Here is a 26,152-nt window from a genome sequence, read left to right as displayed (position 1 = left end):
AGCTTTGCTGTAAATTGAAATCAGGAAATTCAACGTAGTTTTGGCTATTTGGGGTCCATTGAGATTCTGTTTGAATTTCAGAATAGGTTTTTTTACTTCTGTAAAAAGCACCATTGGGATTTTGATAGGAATTGCATTGATTCTGTAGATTGCTTTGGGTAGTATTGTCATCGTAACAATATTAATTTTTAAATCCATGAATATGGGGTGTCTTTTCATTTATTTAGGACTTCTTTAATTTCTTAATTTTCTTTCAGCAGTATTTTGTAATTTTCCACCTATAAATATTTCAGTCTTGGCTAAATTTATTCCCATGTGTTTTCCTCTTTTTGATGCTATTGTAAATGTATTGTTTACTTAATTTCCTCTTTGTAGTCTTCTTTGCTAGTGTGTGGAAATGCAAGTGTTTTTTATTCGTTGATTTCTATATCCTGCAACTTTGGTGAATTTATTAGTTTTAACAGTTTCTTGTGAAATAGGGTTGTCTACATAGAAGATCATGTCATCACAAACAAATGATTTTTACTTCTTTTCTATTTTGTATACTTTTATTTACTTGCTTAATTGCTCTGGCTGAAATTTTAGTATTATATTGATTAGAAGTGTTGAAAGCAGGTATCCTTGTCTTTTCCCTAGTCTTAGGGAAAAGTTTTCAGTCTGTAACCATTGAATATGATGTTTACTGTGGGTTTTTAAAATAAGGGCTTATTAAGTTGAGAACGTTTCCTTCTATTTTTCTTGAGTGTTTTTTTATCATGAAAGGATACTGGATTTAGTCATGTGTCTTTTCTGTATCAATTGAGATGCTCAGATGTCTTTTTCCCTTCATTTTATTATGTGCTATGTTCCACTGAATGATTTTTGTATGTTGAACTGTCAGTGAATTCCAGGAATAAATTCCACTTGGTCATGGTGTATAATCAAGGAGACTTGAGCTAAGTCACTTGTCTGGTGTCGTGTGGTTAGGATTCAGACTGAGGTCTGAATACTATCTGAAGCTTGTGATTCTTCCATTTGATGGAGAGAAATTAATTATTTAGTCAAATGTGGAGGAAATGCCATAAGGATTATTTTTTTAATATTGTGCATTAATATTGTTCAGTGGTTCTTACCTTTGGTTTTGGTTTGGGAGAAACATTGTTTTTCCCAAAGTATTAAAATTGCCATATTTATTTTTTGATTAAGTGAGATTCTAGAATACAAGGTAAAAATGCCACATATATACAGAGAAGGGAAAGGTCACCAGCTTGGGATAGGCAGGGAAGTTTTATGGCTATAACCAATGGACATTCCCAAGTGACAACATATGGAGGGAAGAAAGGACTGTCTAAGCAGGTACACAGACTTGATGCTGAAAGTTGGATACAAGGTCTGTCCAGAAGGTATCCAGCCATGTAATATGAAAAATAGAGACATTCATTGAGGAAGATGCAAGATACAAATAACATTGTACATAAGACAAGCCTAGGTGTCCTTCAAAGTAGACACCTGGGGACCTCACACAGTTCTCCCAGTTACCACCAGCTGCCCCATCGTATTTTCCTGAATATCATCTACAGTCTGAAATCTCTTCCCTTTCAAAGGTGATTTTAGCTTTGGGAAAAGCCGGGAGTTGCTGCCAGTCACCAGTCACCCTTAGCTGTGGCCTTCTGAAGCATCCAGAGAGTTTCCAGGAGGAATGTTCAAGCTTAATGCAATATTTGATGCAGATTCGTTGCTCTACTTGCTCAGTCATTGTGAAAGTGACGGCCGTTCAACAGTAGGTGTGCTCACTCAGTGGCTTCTACCACCCCCACTGACTAGTGCAGTGAGGTCACCATTGTTCATGCATGTGCATTCCAGTTCACGCATATGTATTCCAGTCCACTCTCCTTGGCTGTCAGGTTACACTGATGTCACGCAAACCATTCTCTTATATTAACAGTGGCTGATAGGTCTGGTCTACAGCTAGGGGTGCTCTCCAGGTGCTTCTCGCCTCCCCTTAAATACAGGTGTCTATGCTTACCACCGTCCCACCATCATCGCCGTTGCTGCCACCACCAGCACAGTTTGACCTCTCCACCCCAGCTTCACACCTCCTACCCTTCTGGATGAGCACCACTTCTTTATAACTTCCTACGTTGGACTTCCATTTATTTTCTGGAACTTCTGGTTATTTCTGGTTTTGTGGTAGTTGTATTCCTTCTTAGTTGTGGAGAGAGATGGAGCGTGTCACTCTAGGCCTCCATCTTGGCTGGAAGTCTCCTGTGTGTGTTTGCCTGTGTGTTAGGTTACATTGTAAGGGGCCGAGCCTTAGGGATTCCTCAATTTTTTATGTTAGCTTGCTATTGTATACTCAACCTTTGACTGAAAGATGAATATAAGCTTTTATTAATTTAGCTGACATTACTAAATTACTTATTTTCTTAATGACTTCTATCTAATTAGAGTCTTAATCTGAAATGACTTTCTTCCCTTAACTGTGAACTTTCTACTAGCTTGTAAGGATGGAGAACCCGTTACACCAAGACAGGGCACAGGTTTGTGCAAGTTTAAGATCTCAGGGGAGAAGACAGGCCTCACCGTAAAGGCATGCTCAGGGATCCAAATATTCTGACAGCCCTAAGACCTGATGATGGGGGGCCACAATGGGGGTCAAGTATGTTGTACATAACTGGCGCTTGGTGAGCCAGGGGCCAGAGCACCAGGATAAATTGTTATTTGACTTAATAACCCACACCCCTGGATGATGATGTATCTTCCAGTTCTCGGGGACAGACTATATTGGGGAACATGGGGGAGAGGAGTCCCTTTTCACCCTTGTTTGACCACACTGCTGCTTGAGGAAGTGCTGGCTACCCCGGGAGTCCTGCTTCAGCCTTGCTTTTCTTGCTTATGGCTCGTGCTATTTGTGTGTATATATATTTACCTATTTACATTTTAATTCTTTCCCTCATGGCTAGAGGTGGTTACAAACGTACACATTTCAGTAGAGAAAAACAATTTATTAGTAACCTGGTTCACTCAGCAGGAGGATCAGGTGTCACTTTCTGTTACTACTGATTCCAGGGTTTTAGAGGAGACTCCCTCCTTTGTTCTGGGGAGAGAAAAAGAAGGTCAAAGCTTTTACTCTTGAAAGGAACAATGAAACTATTCATTATTTCCCCCTTTTAGACAGGAATTCTAAATAACTCGCAGTTATTTACATGTCGGAAGGCTCCTCCTCATCAGAGGAACCCATGTTTTGCAAATGCTGTGCCTCTTCTTTTTTGAAAGGGCCATATGCACCCCGCAGCCAGCTCCAGAAACCGCCCTCCTAGAAAACAGAGAGGGAAACATGAATCCTGCCTGTCCCCCACTTTTTCCCGCCACAGTGCTTGATCCTCCTGAAATTTACCTCCATCTGGCTTTCCACCGGTCGGTCCTTATTCAGGAGTCGCCAGAGAAAGCCCCTTGGAGGAAAACGCATACCAACAATTAGTGATTTGTCCCTCGCCTTATTAGGATTAAATGGGTAACTGGGTCCATACTCAGAGGCAAAGTCACTGTAGACCTGGGACCTTGGAAATGATTCTTTGCACACTGGGCTTCCAGGGGTTCTCTGTGTCTGTTTAAAATGTCCCTGCCATGTCTCTGGGGTGACCTCTCTGGGTGGTCTGGCATGGAGTACAGGTGGGATTTTCAGCCTGAAGCACTTTCCTGGCCCTTGGCCAAGCGCCCTGAAGTGCATTGGGGAAAAACTGCACAGCCACACTGGGCAGAAGCAGTTTGCTCTCTCCAGAAGCATTTCACATCTGTCCCATTTAGACTTAGTCCCACATACACCCTTTGCTGGGGGTGGGGGTGAGGGTAAGAAGGTGCTTTTAACTTTCTAGCTGCTTTATCCTATAAGTTAAATCACACAACTAAATGCCTGAGTCCAAATAGCAGTTAGCTAAGTTAGCTAGCTTGCTGACTTCCGTACTGCAGGCTGTCACCGCTGAGTGAGTTGTGAAATCAGTTTACAAGTCACAACCAGCACTAGACTACAAAGTATTCTTTTTGACTGAAACAGAATAGAAAAAAATCAGAGTGCATAATGAGTCTGTTTTAGAAACGACTTATGTCTGTGTGGTACGTGTGTACTGAGTTCTGACATAAAGTGTAGCTCACAGTCCAAGCACGGGGTAATCAATGGAGAGACCCCCAGCTGGAAAGGCACCATCTTCTTTCTGACACTAGCAATGTGGCCATGGAGCAAGATATTTCCCTTCCTCCTCTCTGTTTCCTTATTATTAAAAAAAAAAAAAGAAAAGACAAACTACTGCGTAAGGTCTTGCCCAGTTAAAACTCTATGAAGTTGGGATAAAGGGAATAGAGAGAATAGGGGCCTGAAAACCAGGAGGAGGGGAAGGGAAATTTTCCTGCCACCTTACAGGAAGGACTCATGTAGTCTACATTCCGTCAGCCTTGAAGGAGACCAGAGCCTTTACCCTAAGGCCACGTGGCTTTCCCTGTCCCTTCCCCAGAGCTCCACCACCAGCAGGAACAAGTACAACCAAGACCTCCCCCTTTGCTCCCTGTTTCCTTAAAGGACCAGTGGCAGCAGATGCACCTGTGCTAGTCACACTCTCTATCAGCTTTGGCTACGGAGCTCATTTTGCAAAGTCCAGGCAAAGCATCAGAGTTAACAAGTGTTCTTTCCAAACTTAGCGGTTTCCTCACTGTAAAATGAGACTGAGGTAGAGTTCTAAGTTCTCCTCTAGTTCTTTCTTTTCTTTTTCTTTTTTTTAACTTTTCTAAGCATTTATTTTATGATAAATTTACTTTCAAGTTTTTCTTGCTTCAGTTCCTTATGGGACTTTTCTTTTCTTTTCTATGCATCTTCTTCTTCTGGTTCAGGACCAATCTGCTCTTTTTCAGGGAGGAGCATCTCACTGCGGCAGGCCTGAGAGCCCTTGTGGGCGTTAATCCACCATGAGCGCCGTAAACTCTGCGCTGCATCTTGGGAGCTTTGCTCACCTGGATGTGCTCAATGCCCAGAGAGTCTGCACCCCAACCCTTAAGTTCAGCACTGCTCTCTGCAGTTTTAAGCATGTGCAGCAAAAACGCAGCACTCTTTTGGGGGCACCAACCTGCACCCAGCCCCAGTCTTTGGCCTGGGCACTCCTACCAACTCCACCATTGTAAGGACAGAATGGCACACATTGCTTCTGCAAAGTGACATCCTTTAGCTGCTTGGTGGCTTTTCAGATATGCATACCCTTTTGGCCTGGCTGTTTCCCAAGTGTTCTCAAAGTGAACATGAATATTTAAAACTCTTGATTTGCATGATTTTGTGGGGTTTTCTGGGTCAAATGAGTAGCGCACCATTTTCAGAGGTCACTTCAGGCCACCTCCAGGAAGAAGCTCCTCTAGTTGTAAAATCCTACTTTAAAAACTGTCAGACTAATATTTACCTTGGCTTTCCTCCATTATTGCCCACAGGTGTTCTTGCGGCAAGGAACTGTTTTAGGAAGAAAGCAACATCACAATTATTCATCACAATGACCACTATCTCTAGATCTTTATTTGTTCCCTTCTAGGTAAGGTGATAACTTTCTTGAGGACAGGAATTTGTTGAATACCCTTTGACTCTTCTTCCATACTCCCTAAGTTAGGATCTTGCAGGGAGCTGGCAATGTGTTTCATTGGCTGCTTTGGATAACGTTCAGCAGTTAGTCCCTAATAAAAGCTCTTAGAAGTAGAAAAAGAAAATAAAAGTATCTACCGGAAACAACGCAGCAGCTTTGTTTTAAGTTCAAGAACAAGAGTAGGATGCCTGTTATTACTGTTACTATTCATCATTGTTGAGGAGGTCCTAATCAATTTAATAAGAAAAGTGAAGTATTGGAAAGAGACAAAACGCATGTGCATAGGAGATGATGCCAAACCTAAAAGTGCAAGAGCATCGACTAGAATTTTAATGTCAAGTAAAATGACAATTCAGTAAGTGAATCCAAAATCAAATGATTAATACGCAAACCTCAAGAGTTTTCCCACGTACCACAAAAGACTAATTAAAAAATGAAAGATCCCACTTGCAATATCAATAAAAATGCATCAAGTACCTAGAAACAGACTTAACAAAAAATGCGTAAGACCTACGTGATCAAAACATTAAAACTCTTCTGAAGGACATTAGGAAGAATACACGACGTGAAGATACCATGTTCTTAGGTGTTGTGAAGATGTCAGTTCCCTTCAAATGAACCTACCGATGTAATGCAATCTATTCAAATTCCAAGAGAGTTTTTAAACAAAACCTGGCCAGCTGGTATTTGGTAGAGAAAATATGCAGGAATAGCCTACAAAATGTATGAAGAAGAAGATAAAAAAGCAGCAGCTTATATGTTATAAAGAAATTGGAATTACATGGTGATACTGTCACTGGTACAAAAAAAGATAACTAGATCAACAGACTAGAGTCCAAAGAGAGCTTTTTAGATCAGGAAAGAAAGAATGAGTCATTCAATAAAAGATTTTAAAACAATTAAATCTTCACGTAGGGGGAAAACAGTCAACCACACTAAAAACAAAACCAATACTAGACAGATTTCTTTTTTAAATTATGAATAAAAGAAATATTATAAAAAGGACTAAAAGAAAATATCAGAGACCACTTTCATGCCATGAGGTAACAAAGGCCTCGCTAACAAAACCCATACCCCATAAGCCAGGAGATGACCGGCAGAGAGGGTGACAGATGATCAATACACATCCTGCTCCGCACAGCCCTTGCCCTCTTCTCCCCTTGTTTGTTTGTTTTCTCCCTGTTGATTTATGGAAGTCCTTTGATATTAAATATCTTCATACTTTCAGTGGTTTTCATTGAATTTCAAAATTTCAAATATTTCTCAGTGTTGTTGTCTTTAAGGAGACAGAAGAGTCAGGCAAACCATCCTCAAAAAGCTTATCATCTAACTGGGGAGAGGAAATAATGAAACCACATAAATAAACACAAATGCGAGATTAAACTCCATAGAAATTAAATGCATTATAGGAGTTTATAGAAAATCCAAAAAAGCAAAGGCCATGTGCCCACTAGAGAGGGAGAGGGTATTGTCTGGGCACTGGCCAATGACTTCTTCCCAGAGGCCTTGGCAAGCTGCCCACATGCTAGTCCCCAGCTCCTAGGCTCAGAAGTCAGACTCTTCACCAAGAGAGGGCTCACTTCTTCCGATCGGGGTAGTCTCACCTTGTCAATACTGCAGTGCTAATAAAAAATCAGAAGGCCAAGATTACGGCCTGAGAGTGAGAATTACATCTGTTCCACAGACAACACCTGTGTCTACACGATCAGGGAAATACACTCTGTGGAGCTAGGCCACATGGCACACAGAAGCACAGTCAGAAGGCTACTTGGTGAGAACAGAATTAGAACAATAGGAATCAGCTGAATCCTGTGTTTAAAGGAAAAGACTGTATTAGCTGGATCCATGCATCTCCCCAACAGGCACAGCCTGGCTAGTGGGCTGGACTCTCCACGTCTGCTGCCTGAGGTGCCATCTCTACTCTTAGGCACTGCTAGGATGGGCAATGCCCATGTCAGACTCTCCCTCACCTGTTCTCTGCTTTTACTGCTGACCAACCCTCCTGCAAATAGACATGTTTTCTTTAGCAGTTACACATCCAGCCAGGTATTTCTCAAGTCTGGTAGACCAGGAGGCCATTTGGTCCATACACATCTCTGCTCTGCTCCATGATGTGTTGACCTTGGTATTTCTCTCTTAGGGAGCTGCCTTTTAAAAACTTACTTACCATATTTTTAAGTTCTCGTGGGAGGGGAATGCCTCACTACTGCCCACGCCCTGAAAGGATGATAAATCTCACAGAAGAAGGAGGACTAGCAGGGCTGAAATAGGAATTTGAGCTGGCTTTTGAGAGATTCACAGGACTTGCAGCACAGGCAGAGCAAAGTAAGGGAGTTTTAGATGAGCAAAGGCACGAACAAAAGTAGAAATGGGCATGGTGTGGCTAGGTTATGGTGGGGGGCTGCCATGACCATTGAAAATGTAAACAAGGTATTAGGTTGGATTAGTAGGGTAGTCAAGATTGTCAGCTAATTAGATCACTTTTAATATTAGCTCCTGCCTGTTGGGAAAACAAGCCATTGTGTAATTGAAGAAAAGGCACACAGGCAAGCTCCAGGAAGAGGTGAGTATAAATACGACAGGCTTTAGAGAGGCCTGATGCAGGATTTAGTTTGCAATGTTTTAACTGAACCTATTTACGCCATGCTTTTTACACACTGGAGAAGAAATCCGCTAAGTAAATCTAGTCAATTGACAAGATCACACTTTTGTCTTTTAGCCATGTCCTTTTGACCAGGGTGACATAACTTTATGAGGGTGGAGAGTCTAAATCTCTCCTCATTTCAGCCAACAAGAAATCAATGGTAGAAAGAGAGTAATTGGTAATACATCAAATCAACATCATCCATTTTGAGTTGAAGAAATTTTGCTGTCATGTCAACTCTGGCCTATTGTAAGTTCTCAAAATAGTACAGTGGCTTGTTATCTTGATTTCAGTTCCACAGAATCTCTGGGAGTGGGCTTCCTTTAAAAATCTTTGGAATATAATGTGTAATAAAATAATAAAGCATATCAGCATTCATGACTAAAGAAAAATATCAGGGAGGAGTAGGTGGGAAAGTGGCTTTGATTTTCAGTTTGTGGGTTCTGACTCTATTCTAAAGACAGAATGTATTCTGGGAAGCTGAATGAACCGTTGTCTTACCATAATGAGACAGAAGATTGCAGTTAAACCTGTCGCCACTACAATAACAGGAGAGGCTAATAGGAGTATCTCCTTATAGCCATATCTTGGCACATTTCTGATGACCTTAAAAGAGAAAAACAAGCAATAATTTTAAGAAACAAACCAAAGAGATGGAAAAGATAAAAGTTAACTATTCTTAAGCCTGTGCTAAAGAATAGCTAACTATTCTTAACTACTACTCTAAAATCCCACTCTTTCAGGTGAATGGCTTATGAGGAGAGACCCAAAAACCCACAGAATATATTTATAAAATATTGTGTGTTTATCCTTACATGCTTAAACTTCAGTCCCCTTTACAGTACTCTCTATTTGATGCAATACACCTATTGAGACGTTTTTTTCCACTGCTCAAAACAGTTTTTGAACTTGTCAATTTTGATGCCATTTAGTGCTTCTGCTGTTTCTTTGTTTCACTGATTCCACATTGGCAAAACAAATCCCCTTGAGGAATTTTTCATCCAGGGAAACACAAAAAGTCACTCAGGGCAAGACTGGGTGAATAGGGAGGGTGGGGTGTGGGGGTCATGCGGTTTTTGTCCAGAACAGCTGAACACTCAGCAAGGTGTGCGCAGGCGCACTTGTAAATTACCCATCAAATATGTTGAAAGAGTCTTCCAAAAAAAATTCACTGATGCCTAACACACCCTCTCACAACAAAACCAGCTGGTACATTCTTACAGATGGGTTCCTAGAATACTCCCCTAGTGGAGGAAACCTGTACTACAAGGGGCCCGCCCTCCAGAAGACAATTCTGGGTTTTGGGGGGTTCCCTCTCATATAGGTTCTTAAAGAGCATACTGTATCTAATGTGTTATGCAATCTTAGTATTAGCATTTTCTTGTGCAATTTATTTATCTTGTGTGTTAGGTCCTCTTGGTGTCTACCCCAGGAACAGTGGCACCACTGTCTAAATGAGCAAAGTAGAAGATCACTGTCTTGGGCCTTGGCCAAAGTCACATGGCTAAGACAAGAGGCAGTCTGGGTGCCTCTGGTCTTCCTACCTCAGTGCTTTCATGGCACGTCCTAACTGACTGGCTGTCCAGGCCTTGTGCCTCAGGAGCTGCCCTTACCTCATGTGGCTCCTCCTCTTCCTCTTCACCCTGGGCTCCTGTCTTTTCATGTGCCCATTTGTTCATGTCCTCTGGCTTGGAGACCTCTTCTTCTTCTGGCTCAGTGAGCAAGTCTGTTAATAAATCTGTTCCAAAAAATAGTTTCCTCCATTTATTTTTGTAACTTGAATTGTAAAATTTAGGTTTAAGAAGGGTCCCTCTATTGTTTTTCAAACGACTCAGGGGCATACCTCCATCTTGTACATTTTAAAAAGGAAGTTTAATGAATGGTAATAACATTGATTCTATACCTGCTTTTTAATCTCCGAGAAATAAGGCAGTCTGTACTGTAGTGCACTAATGACATCACTGTTATCATTAAAGTCTAGCTGCTTACCCAGAATGGCTGACAATTTCTTCTTTTTTTGGCCTAAGGAGACCTCCTCTGGCTGAATTGTCAGCTCACTGCCCGCATTCTTATGTTCTCGCAACGCGCTCATGAAGGAGCCTTTCGGATTTTTTAAATGTGGTTCATCTGTCAAAAAAGAAGAGACCATTTTTGATCATGAAGGACTCATGGGACAGCTTTTTGTCAGTCCAAAGCCCTACATGCCAGTCAAATAAGTTGGGAATCAGCAAATATCGGAATGTTGTTGAGAGAGGAGAAAAATAAACCCCAACTTAAACCTGATTGACAACACAACAAAAGGAGAAAAGCTATGTTTTTAAAGGGCGTTATTGACTCAGAACATTCCACAGCGTGAAATAGAGTAACTATATTTAGGGTTAGTCCCTTAATCCCCGGGGGCCAGTTGCCAGGTACTGAAGAAAAACCAAGGCTGGAAGACCCCACTCAGTTACACTCTCTGCAGATCTACTGCGATTCCTCACGTTCATGGTTCCCACCCTGTCCTGCTCAGATGCAGAGGGAGCATGAGGCTTCCTCTCTCCGCCTCTTCGTGTGCTCGTGTTCTTGCTTCCATCACAGGTGAGCGTGATTAAAACCCACGGCTAACAGCTCTTCATCTGGACATGCCCTTCTCCACTTACCCACCAAAGCATTACTTCGGTCATTGCTTCTACACATCCCTGCCCCCAGAACAAAAGGCTCTATACAGAAAAAGAACTCTATGTCCACTCTTGCTCTGTACTTAAATTTAGGCAGGCATCTGGAATGTAGGTGGGTTAAGAGACTTGGCAGGTTGTGTGCCACTGTGGAATGTTCAACACATCTATGGAATAATACTTTGGGGTTCTAATATACAGAAGGGAAAAGGCAACTGTTGTCAGATGCCTACTCTCCTTTCCTTTCATGTCTTTTCTTACATTTTCAGCTTTACTTGGGGAACCATCCAAAGCTTCTGACTGCATGAAGGTCAAGTGTATCACTGTGCAACTGGGTTTCCATTCCAGAATAATGAAAGTATTGCTGTTGAAGCTGAGGGTCAGAGAAGGAGTTGAGGGTCCCAAAGTGGGGAGCTTGTGGAGCCCCAAAAGGAAAGCCAGAGATCTGAGTACTAGGTGACAGCACTTAACACTCTCTAATCTTGTTTTTACTCTCCTGTTAAAGGAGATTAAAATGCCTGCTCTGCCCACCTTTGGGGTAGAAGAGAGTAATATAATGGGCCAAAAATTTGTTTTTGAAAAATGAGCCACACTCTCTTAATATAAGTAGCACAGTGTTATTATTTATGATGTGCCCCAGATCCCTGCCAGAGACCCACATTCACACTATTTGGGCATGAAAGCACATTTTGGAAGTTATCAGATGGTGCAAATAAGCCTAATTTGTAGAAAAATACTTAAAAGCACCCAAGTGTTTGGTGGATAGAAAACCGTGAGCTTCAGAGCAAGTTCAGAGTTGGACACTCTAAGAATACAAGAGGCCTCCCACCCATTAGAAGGATTTGTCAGTAGCTTCTGATAATAAAACCAGAAATTCAGATCCCAAATAGAATTTTCATAAAATACAATCACTCGTACTCTTTTTATAAAATTGCAAAACAAACAGAATAAAAATATAGCTCTACCTGTCCAACGAGGCAAAGTACAAATGAGGCCCAATGCATCCAGAGCCAGTTTACAGGCTGTGCCACTGACCAACAGGTTCTCATTTGGACGGAAAGCGCCAACTGAGCACCGCACGCACTGTGTGCTCATTGCTGTTAATCCCCTGCCCCCTTCCTTTCTCTTTTTCCTTCATCCAACTTTTAGCAAGGAAGCGATTCTCAGAAATATAGGGAGTTAAACTCTGGATGAATGAATAAAAATAACACGGTGACCTTATTTGTTTAAAAACTTACCATCACTGGGACAACTGTAATAGAACAACAATTTTAAAAAAGAAAGAACAAAAGAAAAACAGCAACAACAACGAACCTTCGAAAGGTATTTCCAAAGGAAAACAACTTATCATCATCGATTAAAAATTAAAACAAATAAAATAAAAATGAAAGAATTTACCATTGGGCAATTCAGACTCACCACAAGTTGTGTGTGTCAGACAGTCAGCGGGGCAGTGTAATTTCACTCTCTGGCTGACCCTCTCAATGTTCTCTCTGAATTTGCAGAGGCAGCAGGCCAAATTACGGGGGAGGATCCTATAAAGGGAAAGGCAGAAAATTAAATTATTGGCAGAAAAGCTATTTGAGCAGGTAGAAGAGGTGGGCAGAGGCTACCAGAGGGCTGTGCGAAGAAGCGTTATGGGGGCTTCCCACCTGAACAGTTTGGGGGGCATCAGCTGGCCATCGGTTATTCTTTTGGTAATCCTCACTGGGGAACGTGCTTATTGATTTTAGAGAGAAGGGAAGGGAGGGAGAGAGAGAGGGAGAGAAACATCTATGTGAGAGAGAAACTAACCGGGACCCTCAGCGAAACCCTAGGCTGGCTGGAAATGGAACCCGCGACCCTTCGGTTTACAGGAAACCTCTCCAACTCACTGAGCCACACCAGCCAGGGCAGCCATTTGCTCTCTTGAATATTGTCAATAAATAGAGGGGAGGACAGAAGAGTAAGAATGGCAGACTAAAGGTGATAGGCACTAGAATCAGGTGACACTCTGATCTGTAGTTATAATTCAGATGTATCTCCTTCTCCCAACCCAGAAGTCTCACTTTGGGTGGAGAGTGCACTAGGAGGGGGAAATCTTCTAAGAAGGCTCTGGATAAGTCCCTAACTTATAAATCCCTAATTGTGAGTGGTAAATGTATTAGAAGTTACTCTGGGCATAAAGAAAAACATTATGTGGTTAAATAGTAGCAGATTGCATTGGGCAAATCTGGGCAATATGAACATTCAAAAGAATAATGATAATAAGGTATAACATAATTAATTTAAAGAAGAGCCCATGAGTTCACAATAATACTCAAAAAGAAAATAGGTAAACTATTATTTATAGAATAATTCCAGCTAATAAATGTAGTAGGAATAATAAAATTAGAAAAAGAGTGTCACTTTGTAACCACCAATGTAGTAATCGATCAGACACAAATTATTACTGATGCACAATTGGGTAAAAAGTTGAGAGGAGAATGTCCACTGATCTTAAAGCATCATTCAACAGATTATTTATTAATTACCAAGGAAAAAATAACTTTACAATGGAGGGATCTGGAAAATACCATGTTCACCAAAAGATCAAATTTAGCATTATAGGCCACTTAAAATGATGAGGTAGAAAGGATACATCACTTACGTAGTATTCCTTCCAAAATATTTTACTTTGAATCTGATCATGAGCAAACAGACAAATCCAGACTATGGGACAATTCATAAGACAACCATCTTAGACACATCAAAAATGCCAGTGTCATAAGAGACAGAAAATAAAAAGGGTAGATAAATGTTTTAGATTAAAGGAAACGAAGACAAGACATGTGATACCTGATCTTTGATTAGATTCTGGATCAAAACAAAACAGACTTAAAAAATATTATTGAGGCAGGGGGGAGAATATAACTGACTTTAGACCAAGATGGGATCAATTTGACCTCCTGCCTAAAACAATTTAAAAACCAGACAAAATATATGTAACAACAGTTCTCAAGAAGTTGAAATTCAGGTAATGAAGGACAGTGACTCCCAAGAGATAGGAAACAAATTAAGTAAGCCCTCTGATGCATTGTTCTAACTTACTGCTCTGAGCTTCCAGGTCATGATGTAAGGAAGAAAAAAAACCCACAGAGACTGGTTAACTCCCTAAGGAATGGATATGAGAGTTGGGGAAACCAAGGTGACTGGAATGCACAAAGCAGAATACTAGGAAAGAAAAGAAGTACACAGACAAGCACTCTGGGGATATGCAGAGAGATCTCTTGAGTATTCAACAAAGTACTGGATGGTGCCTGTGTGTGAAGAGTTGTTTGAGCCCAGGAAAAGAACCACATGAAAGGATCAGAGAGAAGAATAACTGGATATCACCCACTGTTAGGAATAGTGCCTGCTCCAAGAAGCTGGAGATTAAAAACTACAGTGTCTAACTGAAAAAGACACTGGAGGGGGGATAAATGGTAATGGAGGAAAGATGCAATAAATACCTACATAAATATAAAAACCAAAAAGAACAAGAAAAAGACACTGGGTAGGATTACTGGCGTATTAGACAGTGCAGAAGAAGAAAAGACCGGTGACTTTAAAATGTAGCAATACAAACTATACAAAATGAAACGCCAAGAGAAACAACCAACAACAAAGATGAACAGAGCCACAGGGAGCTGGGCAACAACTTCAGGTGGCCTAATGTATGTGTGCTTAGAGTCCATGAAAGGGGGGAGACATAAAAATCTGCATAAATAGCCCCAAATCGTTCCTGTTGGTGAATACTGAACACTCACAGATCCAAGAAGGCCAGTGAAGTCCATGCACAAGAATTATGCCCAAAACTATACTGAAGCACATCATAATCAATTTGCTCAAAACCAACAATAAAGAGAAAATATTAAAATCAGTCCAAGGGGGAAAATAAAACCACTATATAAGAGGAACAAAGATAAAAATTACAGTAGATTTTTTTGTTGGCAATAATGTAAGCCAAAACTCCCAGTGCAAAAAAAATATTTGAGATAGTGAAGTGGGGAAGGGGACCCAACAACTATCAAGCTAGAAATCTCTACCCATGACCTTTCAAAAACAAAACCAAAATACTCTCAGACATCCAAAAGCTGAAAGAATTCTCCACTAGTAGATTTGCACTGTAAGAAATGTTAAAGGAGGTCGTTTTCAGCAAAAGAAAAATGTTACCAGATGGAAATACAGATTATTACAAATTCTGAAGGACACTTGAATTGGAAGTGACTTAGGTTAATATGTAAGATTTTTCTTATTATTTAAATATCTTTACAGATAATTGATTATTTAAACACAAAATATAGTGTAGTGTTTATAATGTAAGTAAAAGTAAAATGTATTGAAAACAACAGCACAAAGGCCAGGAGGGACAAATGGAAGTACACTATTGCAAGGTTCTTATACCATTGATGAAACTATAAAATATCATTGGAAGATAGATTGTGATAAGGTAAAGATGCATACTATAAACCATAAAGCAATCACTAAAATAACAAAATCTGAGCTATAGCTTTGTAGCCCACAAAGAAAATAAAATACTCAAATGTATTCAATCCAAAAGCACAAATGAAAAGAAAACAACAGCAACAGGCAAACAGATGGGACAAATAAAAAACAAATAGCAAGACAGTAGATTTAAATGTAATTGCATCAATCATTACATTAATTGGAAATGGTCTAATACAGTTGTCACACTAGATAAAAAAGGCAAAAGCCATCTTTATGTGTCTACAAGAACCAACTTCAATAGAAAGATACACATAGGTTAAAAGGATAGAAAATATACTATGCTAACACTAACCAAAAGAAAGCTGGAGTGGAGATATTTCCATAAGACAAAGTCAATGTCAAAGCATATTACCAGGGATGAAGGAGGCTATATTTCATCAAAATAAATATGTCAAATAATGAAGACGTTACCTAGAAACTTATACACCTGATAACAGAGTTTAAACATAGATGAAGGAAAGTGAGAATGACTAGGAGAAACAAACAAATCCACAATTATAATTGGATACTTTAACATTTTCTTTCAGTGATTGATAGAGCAAGTAGATAGAAAATCAACAAGGATATAGAAGACTAGAAGAACACTATCCACGTACATGATGTGTAGAAGACACTCCTCCCCAAATCAGCAGGATGTACACTTTTTTCAAGTGGACGCATAAGATTTGCCAAAATAGACCATATTCTGGCCTATTACCAGAATTTACTGGCTATAAAGTCAGTTTCAATAATTTAAAAAGGATTTTAGTTATTCAATATACGTTCTCTAACAACAGTGAAAGTAAATCAGAAATTAACAGATCTATAAAAAAAAAAGTCCACAGTTTTGACAACTAAAAAACATGCTTCTGAATAACCCTATGGGTCAAAGAAAAAATTCATAAGGGAAATTAGAAACTATTTTGAACTGACTGAAACAGAAAACATGAGATGTCAATATGTGGGATGTTGCTAAAGCAATACTCAGCTTCTGCAGCTTCCATCTTAAGAAACCAGAGAAAGGACTTCAGGTCAAGTTGCAGGTATAGGCAGACATGCTTCAGCAGCCCCTTGCACGAGCATAAGAAATATCACAACTATCCTCAAAACAAAAAACACCCAGAACTGTGAGAAAATCGAACTGCATGGAAGTCTGACAACCAATGATTTAAAGGAGCCATATTCATCCAGATGGGTAGGAGGGGTGGAGCCGGGGCGGAAAGGACACTGTGTGGTGCTGGTGAGTTGGCACCAGTGGCTGGCAGAACAGGCAGTCCTACATTCATGTGTGGTGCATAAAGATCGAGTGATCCCAATCCAAGGCCAGACCACATAGCCCAGGGCGCCAACACCAAAAATATAAAGCATAATAACTTCTGGCTATAAAAACCAGTGTGGGTTGGGGTGGCGGAAGAAACCACTTGTCACTCAAGAGAGCCTGCTTAGAGGGCCCCCACAGTTCTAGAATGCACTCAAACCCACCCACTCTGGGAACCACCACCAGTGCAACAGCTAGAGGGGTGCTAGTGGGTGAAGTGACTGGAAGCAGGGTGAGTGCCGAGCAAGCCTCCAGAAGTCAGGCAGTGGCATTGTCCTCTCTCTGACCCCTCCTCCACATACAGATCCACAGAGTGGTGAAATGGGTTGCCCCGCCCTGGCAAATACCCAAAGCTCCACCCCATACAACTTAACAGATGTGCTAAGACAGGGAGTCAAAGCAGCTCTACCTCGTACACAGAAACAAACACAAGGAGGCTGCCTGGTTGAGGAAACAAAGGAATATGGTGCAAATGAAAGAACAGAACAAAACTCCAGGAAAAGAACTAAACAAAATGGAGATAGCCAACCTATCTGATGCAGATTTCAAAAACACTGCTGATAAGGATGCTCAGAGAACTCACTGAGTACTGCAAAAGCATAAGGGAAGAAATGAAGGCTACACTAAGTGGAATAAAGAAAAATCCACAGGGAATCAACAGTGAAGGGAAGGAAGCCAGGGTGCAAATCAATGATTTGGAACATAAGGAAGAAATCAACAGTCAACCAGAAGAGAATGGAGAAATATGGAAGTTAAAAAAATGAGGAGAGAATAAGAAAACTCTGGGACACCTCCAAAAGTACCAACATCCGAATCATAGGGATGCCAGAAGCAGGAGAGGAAGAGCAAGAAAGTCTATTTGAAAAAATAATGAAAGTAAACTTCCCTAATTTGGCAAAGGAAATAGACATGCAAGTCCAGGAAGCACAGAGAGTCCCAAATAAGTCGGACGCAAAGAGGACCACACCAAGATACGCCATCATTAAAATGCTAAGTGGTAAAGGTAGAGAGAGAATCTTAAAAGCAGCAAGAAAAAAGCAGAGAGTTACCTACAGAGGAGTTCCTTTAAGCCTATCAGCTGATTTCTCAGAAGATACTTTGCAGGCAAGAAGGGACTGGCAAGGAGTATTCAAAGCGATAAGAAACAAGGACCGAAACCAAGATTACTCTATCCAGCAAAGCTATCATTTAGAACGGAAGGGCCAAAAAAAAGTAGAAACAACTCAAACATCCATTAACTGATGACCGCTTAAACAGACTGGTATCTTCACACAACTGGAAAATTACACAGCAATAAAAAGGAATGAACTACTCACAGATGCAATAACATGAATGAATTCCAAAAGGATTATGCTAACTGAAAGAAGCCAACCCAAAAGGCTACGCTTCACATGATTTCATTTATAAGAGACTCTGGAAAAGGCAAGACTATCGTGACAAAAATCAAATTGGTACTTGCCAGGGACTAATGGTGGGAGGAGGAACTGAGTGCAAAAAATCATGAGGAGCCTTTTAGGTATGACGAAAGTATTCTGTATCTCAAATATCATGGTGGCACATAAATACACATTTCTCAAAACTCACTGAACTGTATACTTTAAAATAGTGAATTTTATTAAATAAGAATCCGACTTAAGAAAATAATAAGGCAAACCTAAAAGAACAACTAAGTGAAAATAAATATAAGAAAAATCAACTTACAGTTTTTCCAAATTAGTGTTTAGCGCGAGGATGCGCTCAACTGTTGTGAGTGACACATCTGTTTTCCCCAGGTCTCTGAAGGAGAAAGTCCAAACATGCATCAAATGAACCCAAAGACAAAATTCTGTACTTGAAAGGGCACTTAATATCTGCTTACTTCAGTTTTGGCTTCTCTGTCAAGCCAGCTCAAAAGTTTACTTGCTGTGGATAATAATTTCAGAGAGCTCTTCTTGAAGAAATTTACATTTATTTGCATCATCAAATTAATGATGTTGGTGAACAGTACAACCTACTTTTTTTTAGCCATTATTCTACTTCTCATTCTCAGTAGCATCCACCACTTCATTACTCTTTAAAAAATACATAATGTACAAGTTATTCCTTTTTTCTTTCTGAGATCAATGGTATTTCTACATGCTTCTCAAGTTACATATCAGTGTGTGTTCTTTAACATCGCTCCCTTTCTCTGCTGGCTCCCTTGTCCACCTGCATTCTCTCGTAATCATTTTTCTGTGCCAATAACTTTGTTTTTTTTCAATAGGGAAAGATATTTTATTTATTTTTTATTTTTAAAAATATTTTTAAATTTATTTTTAGAGAGAGGGGAAAAGAGGGAGAAAAACATCAATGTGTGGCTGCCTCTCATGCTTCCCCAACAGGGGACCTGGCCCTCAACCCAGGCATGTGCCCTGACTGGGAATAGAGCTGGCTATACTTTGGTTCGCAGGCCAGCGCTCAATCCACTGAGCCACACCAGCCAGGGCTACTATGCCAATAACTTTTATGCAATAAACCAGTTACAATTTAAATTACGACTTTTTAGTCAAAATGCAAAATGCTAACACTTTGACAAAAGTAGAAAGGAGCAGAAATCATCTCACAAACCAAGAGATTATCGCAATACTTACAAAAGTTTTAATGCCGGCAATTTGAAAAGATAGGGATCATCAAGACTTCTCAAAGGATTGCGATTGAGGATTCTGAAAAAAATGCAATATAATAAAAATTATCTGCATTTTCAATAACTGCTATGAAAGTTTATATTCATTTTGTTAGTACAGAACTAGAAGGTTAAAAAAATATTATTTTCTGTCTTTACTTATAGATCACCCAGAGAATCTGTAAAACACTCTTTGTTGGGGAACTACCCAGATCTCTAAATGATAAAGTGGGGAAGAGAAAGTGGAAAATAAAAAAAGAAGAAGAAGAAGAAGATGATGATGATTAAAAAAAAAAAAAAAAGTGGATAGCAAAGAAAAAAGTATGCCAAAGAACTTTCAGATGGAAAACCCTAGAGGTGACTACGCTGACAGGAAGCTCTTGCTCTACAGAAAATACTTATTGTAGCGTCCTCCATAATTCAAGTTGCTTTTCTTTCATCTACAGAAAGATTTTTAAATTCCAGTTTAAACCCCCCAGTTAAAAATAAAAATAGGACCAACTCCTTGGTTTTAGAGCCAAAGAAGGGATAAATCTTAAGAGGAGCTGGTGAAAACCACACTCTCATTACATACTCCCATGTGTATTCTTATATCACAAACTTCCTTACATTTCATGTAATCACCTGTTTACTTGTCAATTTCTTGGACTGTTAGTGCCTAAAATTTTCTAGGTATTTAATAAATGTTTGTTTAATAAATAAATAACATTTTAACTACATATCAATAAAATGAACAAATGTGATTTTTGACAAAATTTTTTATTTCAAATGCTGAAATAAATTTTATTCTTGACTCTTTAAAACAAGCAAAACAGGCAAAAATAAGAAAGAAAAGAAAGTCTGTTTTTAGGTTAACTCTTCTCAAGAATCATTAGTGTAACCCTCACAATAATCTTACTGATAAATATTATTATTACCCCATTTTACAAATGAGAAAACTGAGGCACAGAGAGGTTGTATTGCTTGTCCTAGGTCATCAAGCTAGTAAGAAGCAGAGGTGGCATTGAACGCAGTTCTGACTCCAAAGCCTGTTTAACTTCTATGAAGAAAAGGGGTTTAAAATAACTTGTAATTTAACCTTACTTGTGAGACCACTAAATAAATAGATTTTCAAATTTCATGTACCCATCTGGGAGACCCTCAATGATAAATTACATTTTCTGTTTTTATTTCTGTTTCCTAATCATTCCCCACGATTAAATATTTAACTAACGTATAGTCAAGTTTAAAACCATGTTGTAGGCAAATCAGTAAAAATTATGAAGTAAGGACACCTGAAAATTCATTTCTACAAAAGCAACAAAAAATACAACTGGAAAAAATAGACTCAATTGTTTTTAAACTGAAAATTTAACCAGCACGCTTGCAGGAATCCAGGGAACACTTATTCAAGAAAAGTGATTGGTTTCTGTAAGATCAATGATCTGTGTTGCTTTAATTCTTCCTAGAGCTTTGCTCTCCATCCCATGGGTAACATTGAAAAACAACCCACATGCCCAGTACCACAGGGGACAGAATGGAATACAATCTCATTCCCAAAGAACTGTCTGGTAGTTCCCTGAAGACTCACTTAAAAGGTTTGTCTTTGACGTGACTGAGAGCTGGGTAGCACCAAAAGCCTCTCTCCTCAGGGGCAATTTTGTGAAAACAATTGCAGGTAAAAGTTTTAAGAGGGTAGCCGCGGAGGCAACAGATAACGGTTGGTGCAAATTAAAAAAAAAAGAAAAGAAAAAAAAGAGAGCCTAACAAAAAAACTTAAAAATCAAAGCTGAGAAATGAGATATCCATAAAAACTCTGAAGGGCTTCAAAATATGCTCAGGAAATTGGAAGACCATGGGACACATTCCTGAGAATCTAGGAAAGAACTATCAGAGCTAATAAATGAGTTCAACAAGGTTGCGGGATACAAGACCAATATGCAAAAATTAGCTGTATTTCTATACACTAGGAATGAATAATCCAAAAATGAAATAAAGAAAGAAACTCCAGCTATAACAGCATCAAAAAGAATGAAATACCCAAAGAAGTGTATGACTCACATACTAAAAACTACAAAACATTGTGTAGAGAAACTTTTAAAAGATGTAAACAAATGGAAAGACATGATGTGTTCGGCATTGGAAGATGATACTGTTAAAATGACCCTCCTCCCCAAATCAATTTATGGTTTCAATGCAATCTCTATTAAAATTTCAACTGACTTCTTTCCAGAAATTGACAAGCGATTTTTAAAATCATATGACAATTCAAGGGACCAAGAATAGCTAAAATGATCTTGATAAAGAGGAACAATGTGGAAGAACACACACATCCTGGTTTCAAAACCTAATTCAGAGCCACAGCAATCACAGTGTGGGACTGGCACAAGGCTAGACATAGCAATCAATGGAACAGAATTGACAGTCCGGAAATGAACCCTCACATGTGTTGTCTATTGAGTTCCCACAAGGGTGCCAAAGCTATTCAATCGTGGAAAGAACCGTCTTTTCAAATGGTGCTGGGACAACTGTATATCCCCACGCAGAATAATGAAGTTGGACTCTGCCTACACGTCACACCATATGTACAAATTAACTCAAAGCAAATCAAATACCTTAATGTAAGAGCTAAAGTTATAACATCCTTAGGAGAAAACAAGGGATAAATCTCTATGACCTTGATTAGACCAACAGTTTCTTAGATATGATACTAAAAGCACAACCAAAGGAAAAATAGATAAATTAGACTTTATAAAAATGAAAAAGATTTTGTGCCTCAAAGGACACTCACTATCAGGAAAATGAAAACACAGACTTCCCGCCAAGATGGAGGCCTAGACTGACACGCTCCATCTCCCTCCACAACTAAGAAGGACTATAACTACCACAAAACCAGAAATAACCAGAAGTTCCAGAAAATAAAGCTACATGGAAGTCCAAGGTATGAAGTTATAAACAAATGGTGCTCGACTGAAGAGGTAGGAGAGGCGAAGCCTGGGCGGAGAAGTCAAGCCGTGCTGGTGGCAGCAGCTACAGCGATGGGTGGAGGGACTGCAGTAAGCACAGACACCCCCTATTTAAGGGGAGGCAAGAAGCACCTGGGAGCACCCCTGGCTGCAGACCAAACCCGTCAGCTCACGATTCCAACGCCAGGGAAGGCAGACCCCATTGCCTCGGACTGTGAGGCCCAGAGGGCGTGGGGACGGAGGAGGAGGCTCCCGGTCTCTCAGTGGAGAGAGAACGGCAGGAATCCATCTTGCACCCCTGCCCCCACGCAAAGCACCACAGTGTGGTGAGAAAGGTTGTCTGGTAGTGACAAATGCACGGGGCTCCACCCCCTATAGCAGAGAAGGTGTGACAGCCCCGCCCAGGGAGCAAAAACCTGCCAAGATGGCAGGGTTAATGATAGAGATCTCAATCATGCAGCTGACTAGAAAGCAAATACATGAATTAACGGACGAACAGATAGATAACATTTCTGAGGCTCAGTTCAGAGCTATAGTTATAAGACAGCTTACAGAAATAACAGCGGGACTTAATCAAGATGGGGAAGGAATGAAGGCTAGTCCTGCTGAAATGAACGAAGACACATATGAAACAAGTGGTGAGGGAAGGAAAACCAGGGATCAAATCAACAAATCAGAACAAACAGTCAACAAATGCAGAAAGAGGAAACAAAACGTGAGGAAAATGAGGAGGAGCTCAGAAACCTCTGGGACAGCTATAAGAGAGCAAACATCTGAATTATGTGATTGCCAGAAGGTGAAGAAGAAGAACTAGAAATTGAATAATTATGTGAAAAAATAATGAAACAGAACTTCCCTAACTTGGGGAAGGAAACAGATTTACAGGTCCAGGAAGCACAGAGAGTTCCAAAAAAACTGGACTCTGGAAGAACCACACCAAGACACATTATAATCAAAATGTCAAAAATTAAAGATAAAGAGAGAGTCTTAAAAGCAGCAAGAGAGAAGAAGAGAATTGTGTACAAAGGGGTCCCAATTAGACAGACTATCAGCTGATTTCTCAAAAGGAACTCTGCAGGCGAGAAGAGACTGGCAAGAAATATTCAAAGAAATGAAAAGCAAAAACCTACAACCAAGATTACTCTATCCAGTGAAGCTCTCATTCAGAATGAAAGGGCAGAAAAAGTGCTTCCAGGACAAAGTAAAACTGAAGGAGTTCATGAGATCCAAACCACTGTTATATGAGATGCTAAAGGGACTTGTTTAGGAGAAGGAGGATCAAAACTATGAACATTAAAATGAAAACTGTATCGCAACAACCAACAACAGAAGCTAGGGAATCAAAACAAAGGCAAACTAAGTAGGCAATGAGAGCGGGAAAAGAATGATAGGTAGGGGAACATTATGGGGGGAGGTCAGCGGAAAGGAGGAAGGGGGTAAGAGGGGAAAGGGAGGCAGATGATGCAGGAATTAAGCATAGTAGGAGGGAGTGGAGTAGACAGGAAGATGTTGAGAAGAACTATATTCACAACCAATGGGCATGGACTAAGTGGGGGGTACAACTGGAGGGAGGGGGGTCACAGGGTGGAGGGAAGCAGAGGAAAAGTAATTGGGAGAACTGTAACAGTAAAATCAATAAAACATATTAAAAAAAACTGAAAACACCACTCAAAGAATGGGAGAAAATATTTGCAACTCGTATATTTGATAAAAGCTCATATTTAGAATATCCAGAATATGTAAAGATCGCTTACAACTCATTAAAAAGATAATAACCAAATTTTAAGATGGACAAAAGATTTAAAGAGACATTTCTCCAAAAACGATATACAAATGGCCAATAAGCACATGAAAAGATGCTTAATGTCTGAAGTAAACAGGCAAATACAAATCAAAGCTACCGTGAGATACTACCTTACATTCACTCAGATGGCTATAACCAGACAGACAGACAGTAACAAACGCCGGCAAGGATATGGAGAAATTGAAATCCTCACACACTGTTGGTGGGAATACAAAATGGTGAAGACACTGTGTACAGCAGTTTGGCACTTCCTCAGAAAAGGTAAATGTATAGTTGCTATATGGCTCAGCAATTCACTCCCAGGTATGCACCCAAGAGAATTAAAAATATGTCCACAGAAACACATCCCTAGGTATGGGACTGTCATAATAGCATTATTCATAATGGCCAAAAGGAATAGCAAATTCCTTGCAAAGCTCATAAGTGGCTCTACCACTTATTAACAGTGTAAGCCTAGGTAAGTTGTTTAACATCTCTGAGTTCCAATGGGAATAATTATACCTGCGTCACAAGAGTTGTTGGGAAAATGAGATACAGCCTGAGGTAACACGTGATGAGCATTTACTGTGTGCAAAGCACTATTCTAAGAACTTTAGTCACGATATCTTACTTGTATCATAATTAAAAGTACCAAGTATACTGCCTGAAACATAATAAGCACCTAATAAATGTAAGTGTTAAAGAAACATGGGGCAGAGGATGAATTACTATGCTTTTGAGAGAAAGAAAATATCTTCTTATAAATGAGAAGACTAAGATGCAGTTGGAAAAAGAGAAGTATCATCGTAAGCTGCTGGGTTTGACAATCTCAAAACCTTTGTACTATTACAAATAAAACGACCCCCCTAGATGATCCTAAAGGACAGATTCCTCACTGCTATTTTTAGTGTCTTGTTTATGCCTTTCAGAACCCAAGAATAAGCTGCCAAGATTCCAGTCCATACCAAAAAGGGCATCCTTTAGTTGCCCACAGCTATCTAAAGGAACCCAATCAAGGTTAGTAGACAAGGGGAGCATTAGGGTGTCTCTGTGATCACTGCTCAATTTGCCTTCAGCGTGTGGCCTGACTTACCTCACTGATATTCTCAAGAGTGGGGTCAATAATTCAACAGGGATAAGGCTTGGATTTTCCTCTCATATCCTCTCAGTGCCTATGATCTTGGCACAATATGGATGTACCACGGACAAGCCAGAATGTGAACGTGCTCTACCTGGATGAGGTACAGCCTTTCTGCATTGTAGAGTCCTTTGTTTTCTAAAATCATGGAGCTCGTATCGTTAGAATCAATGAAGTGAGCTAAAAGCATTTTTTTTAAATGTTTTATTTTTAGAGAGAGGGGAAGGGAGGGAGAATGAGGGGGATAGAAACATCAATGTGTGGTTGCCTCTTGTGCGCCCCTTACTGGGGACTTGGCCTACAACCCAAGTTTGTGCCCTGACAGGGATTCGAACCAGCAACACTTTGGTTTGCAAGCTGGCACTCAGTGCACTGAGCCATACCAGCCAGGGCTAAAAGAATTTTTTAAAACAAGCCATCAGCCCTGGCTGGTGTGGCTCAGTGCATTGAGTGTTTATCAATAATATAATGACTTCATTCAACGACTTCCGGCCAAGATGGAGTCCTAGACAGACACCCTGCATCTCTCTCCACAACTAAGAAGGAATACAACTACCTCAAAACTAGAGACAACCAGAAGTTCCAGAAAATCAAGCTGCATGGAAGTCCAACAAACAAAGATATAAAGAAGAAATACTCATCCAGATAGGTAGGAGGGGCAGAGCTGGGGCGGAGAGGATGCAGTGTGGTGGTGGCAGCAGCAGCAGCAGCAGCTACAGCGGTGGTAGCATCAGGCCGGCAGAAAGTGCAGTCACACATTTCAAAAAGCAGGGAGGGACACCTGGGGAGCGCTCCCGGCCAGACTGCACAGCTTAGAGGCCCGGCACTGGGAAAATCAAGCCTCATTGCTTCTGACTGTGCAAACCAGTGGGGGTTGGAGTGGAGGAAGAAACTGCTGGTCTCTCAGCAGAGCCTGCTTGTTTAGAGGGCCCCCACGGTCCTAGAAC

The 26,152-nt window shown here is 40.2% G+C and overlaps 1 protein-coding gene across 2 annotated transcripts in view; it reads left to right on the top strand.

Moving 5' to 3' along the window:
• LOC149998005 (SKA complex subunit 2) overlaps positions 1-19,643 on the top strand; it is a 47,188-nt gene extending 27,545 nt beyond the window's left edge. For both annotated transcript variants that reach the window (XM_090291011.1, XM_090291012.1), the window contains 2 exons: positions 8,085-8,154; positions 19,505-19,643. In XM_090291011.1, coding sequence (XP_090147137.1) covers positions 8,085-8,154; positions 19,505-19,524 — 90 coding nt within the window. In that variant the 3' untranslated portion in view covers positions 19,525-19,643. The remainder of the gene's footprint in view (positions 1-8,084; positions 8,155-19,504) is intronic.
• The last annotated feature ends 6,509 nt before the right edge of the window (positions 19,644-26,152 follow it).

This window comes from Furipterus horrens, unplaced genomic scaffold (genome assembly GCF_987537825.1).
Source record: "Furipterus horrens unplaced genomic scaffold, mFurHor1.1.pri manual_scaffold_11, whole genome shotgun sequence".
NCBI classification, from domain to species: Eukaryota; Metazoa; Chordata; class Mammalia; order Chiroptera; family Furipteridae; genus Furipterus; species Furipterus horrens.
Note: the sequence above shows the minus strand (reverse complement) of the source record. Positions and strands in the feature narration are given on the sequence as shown.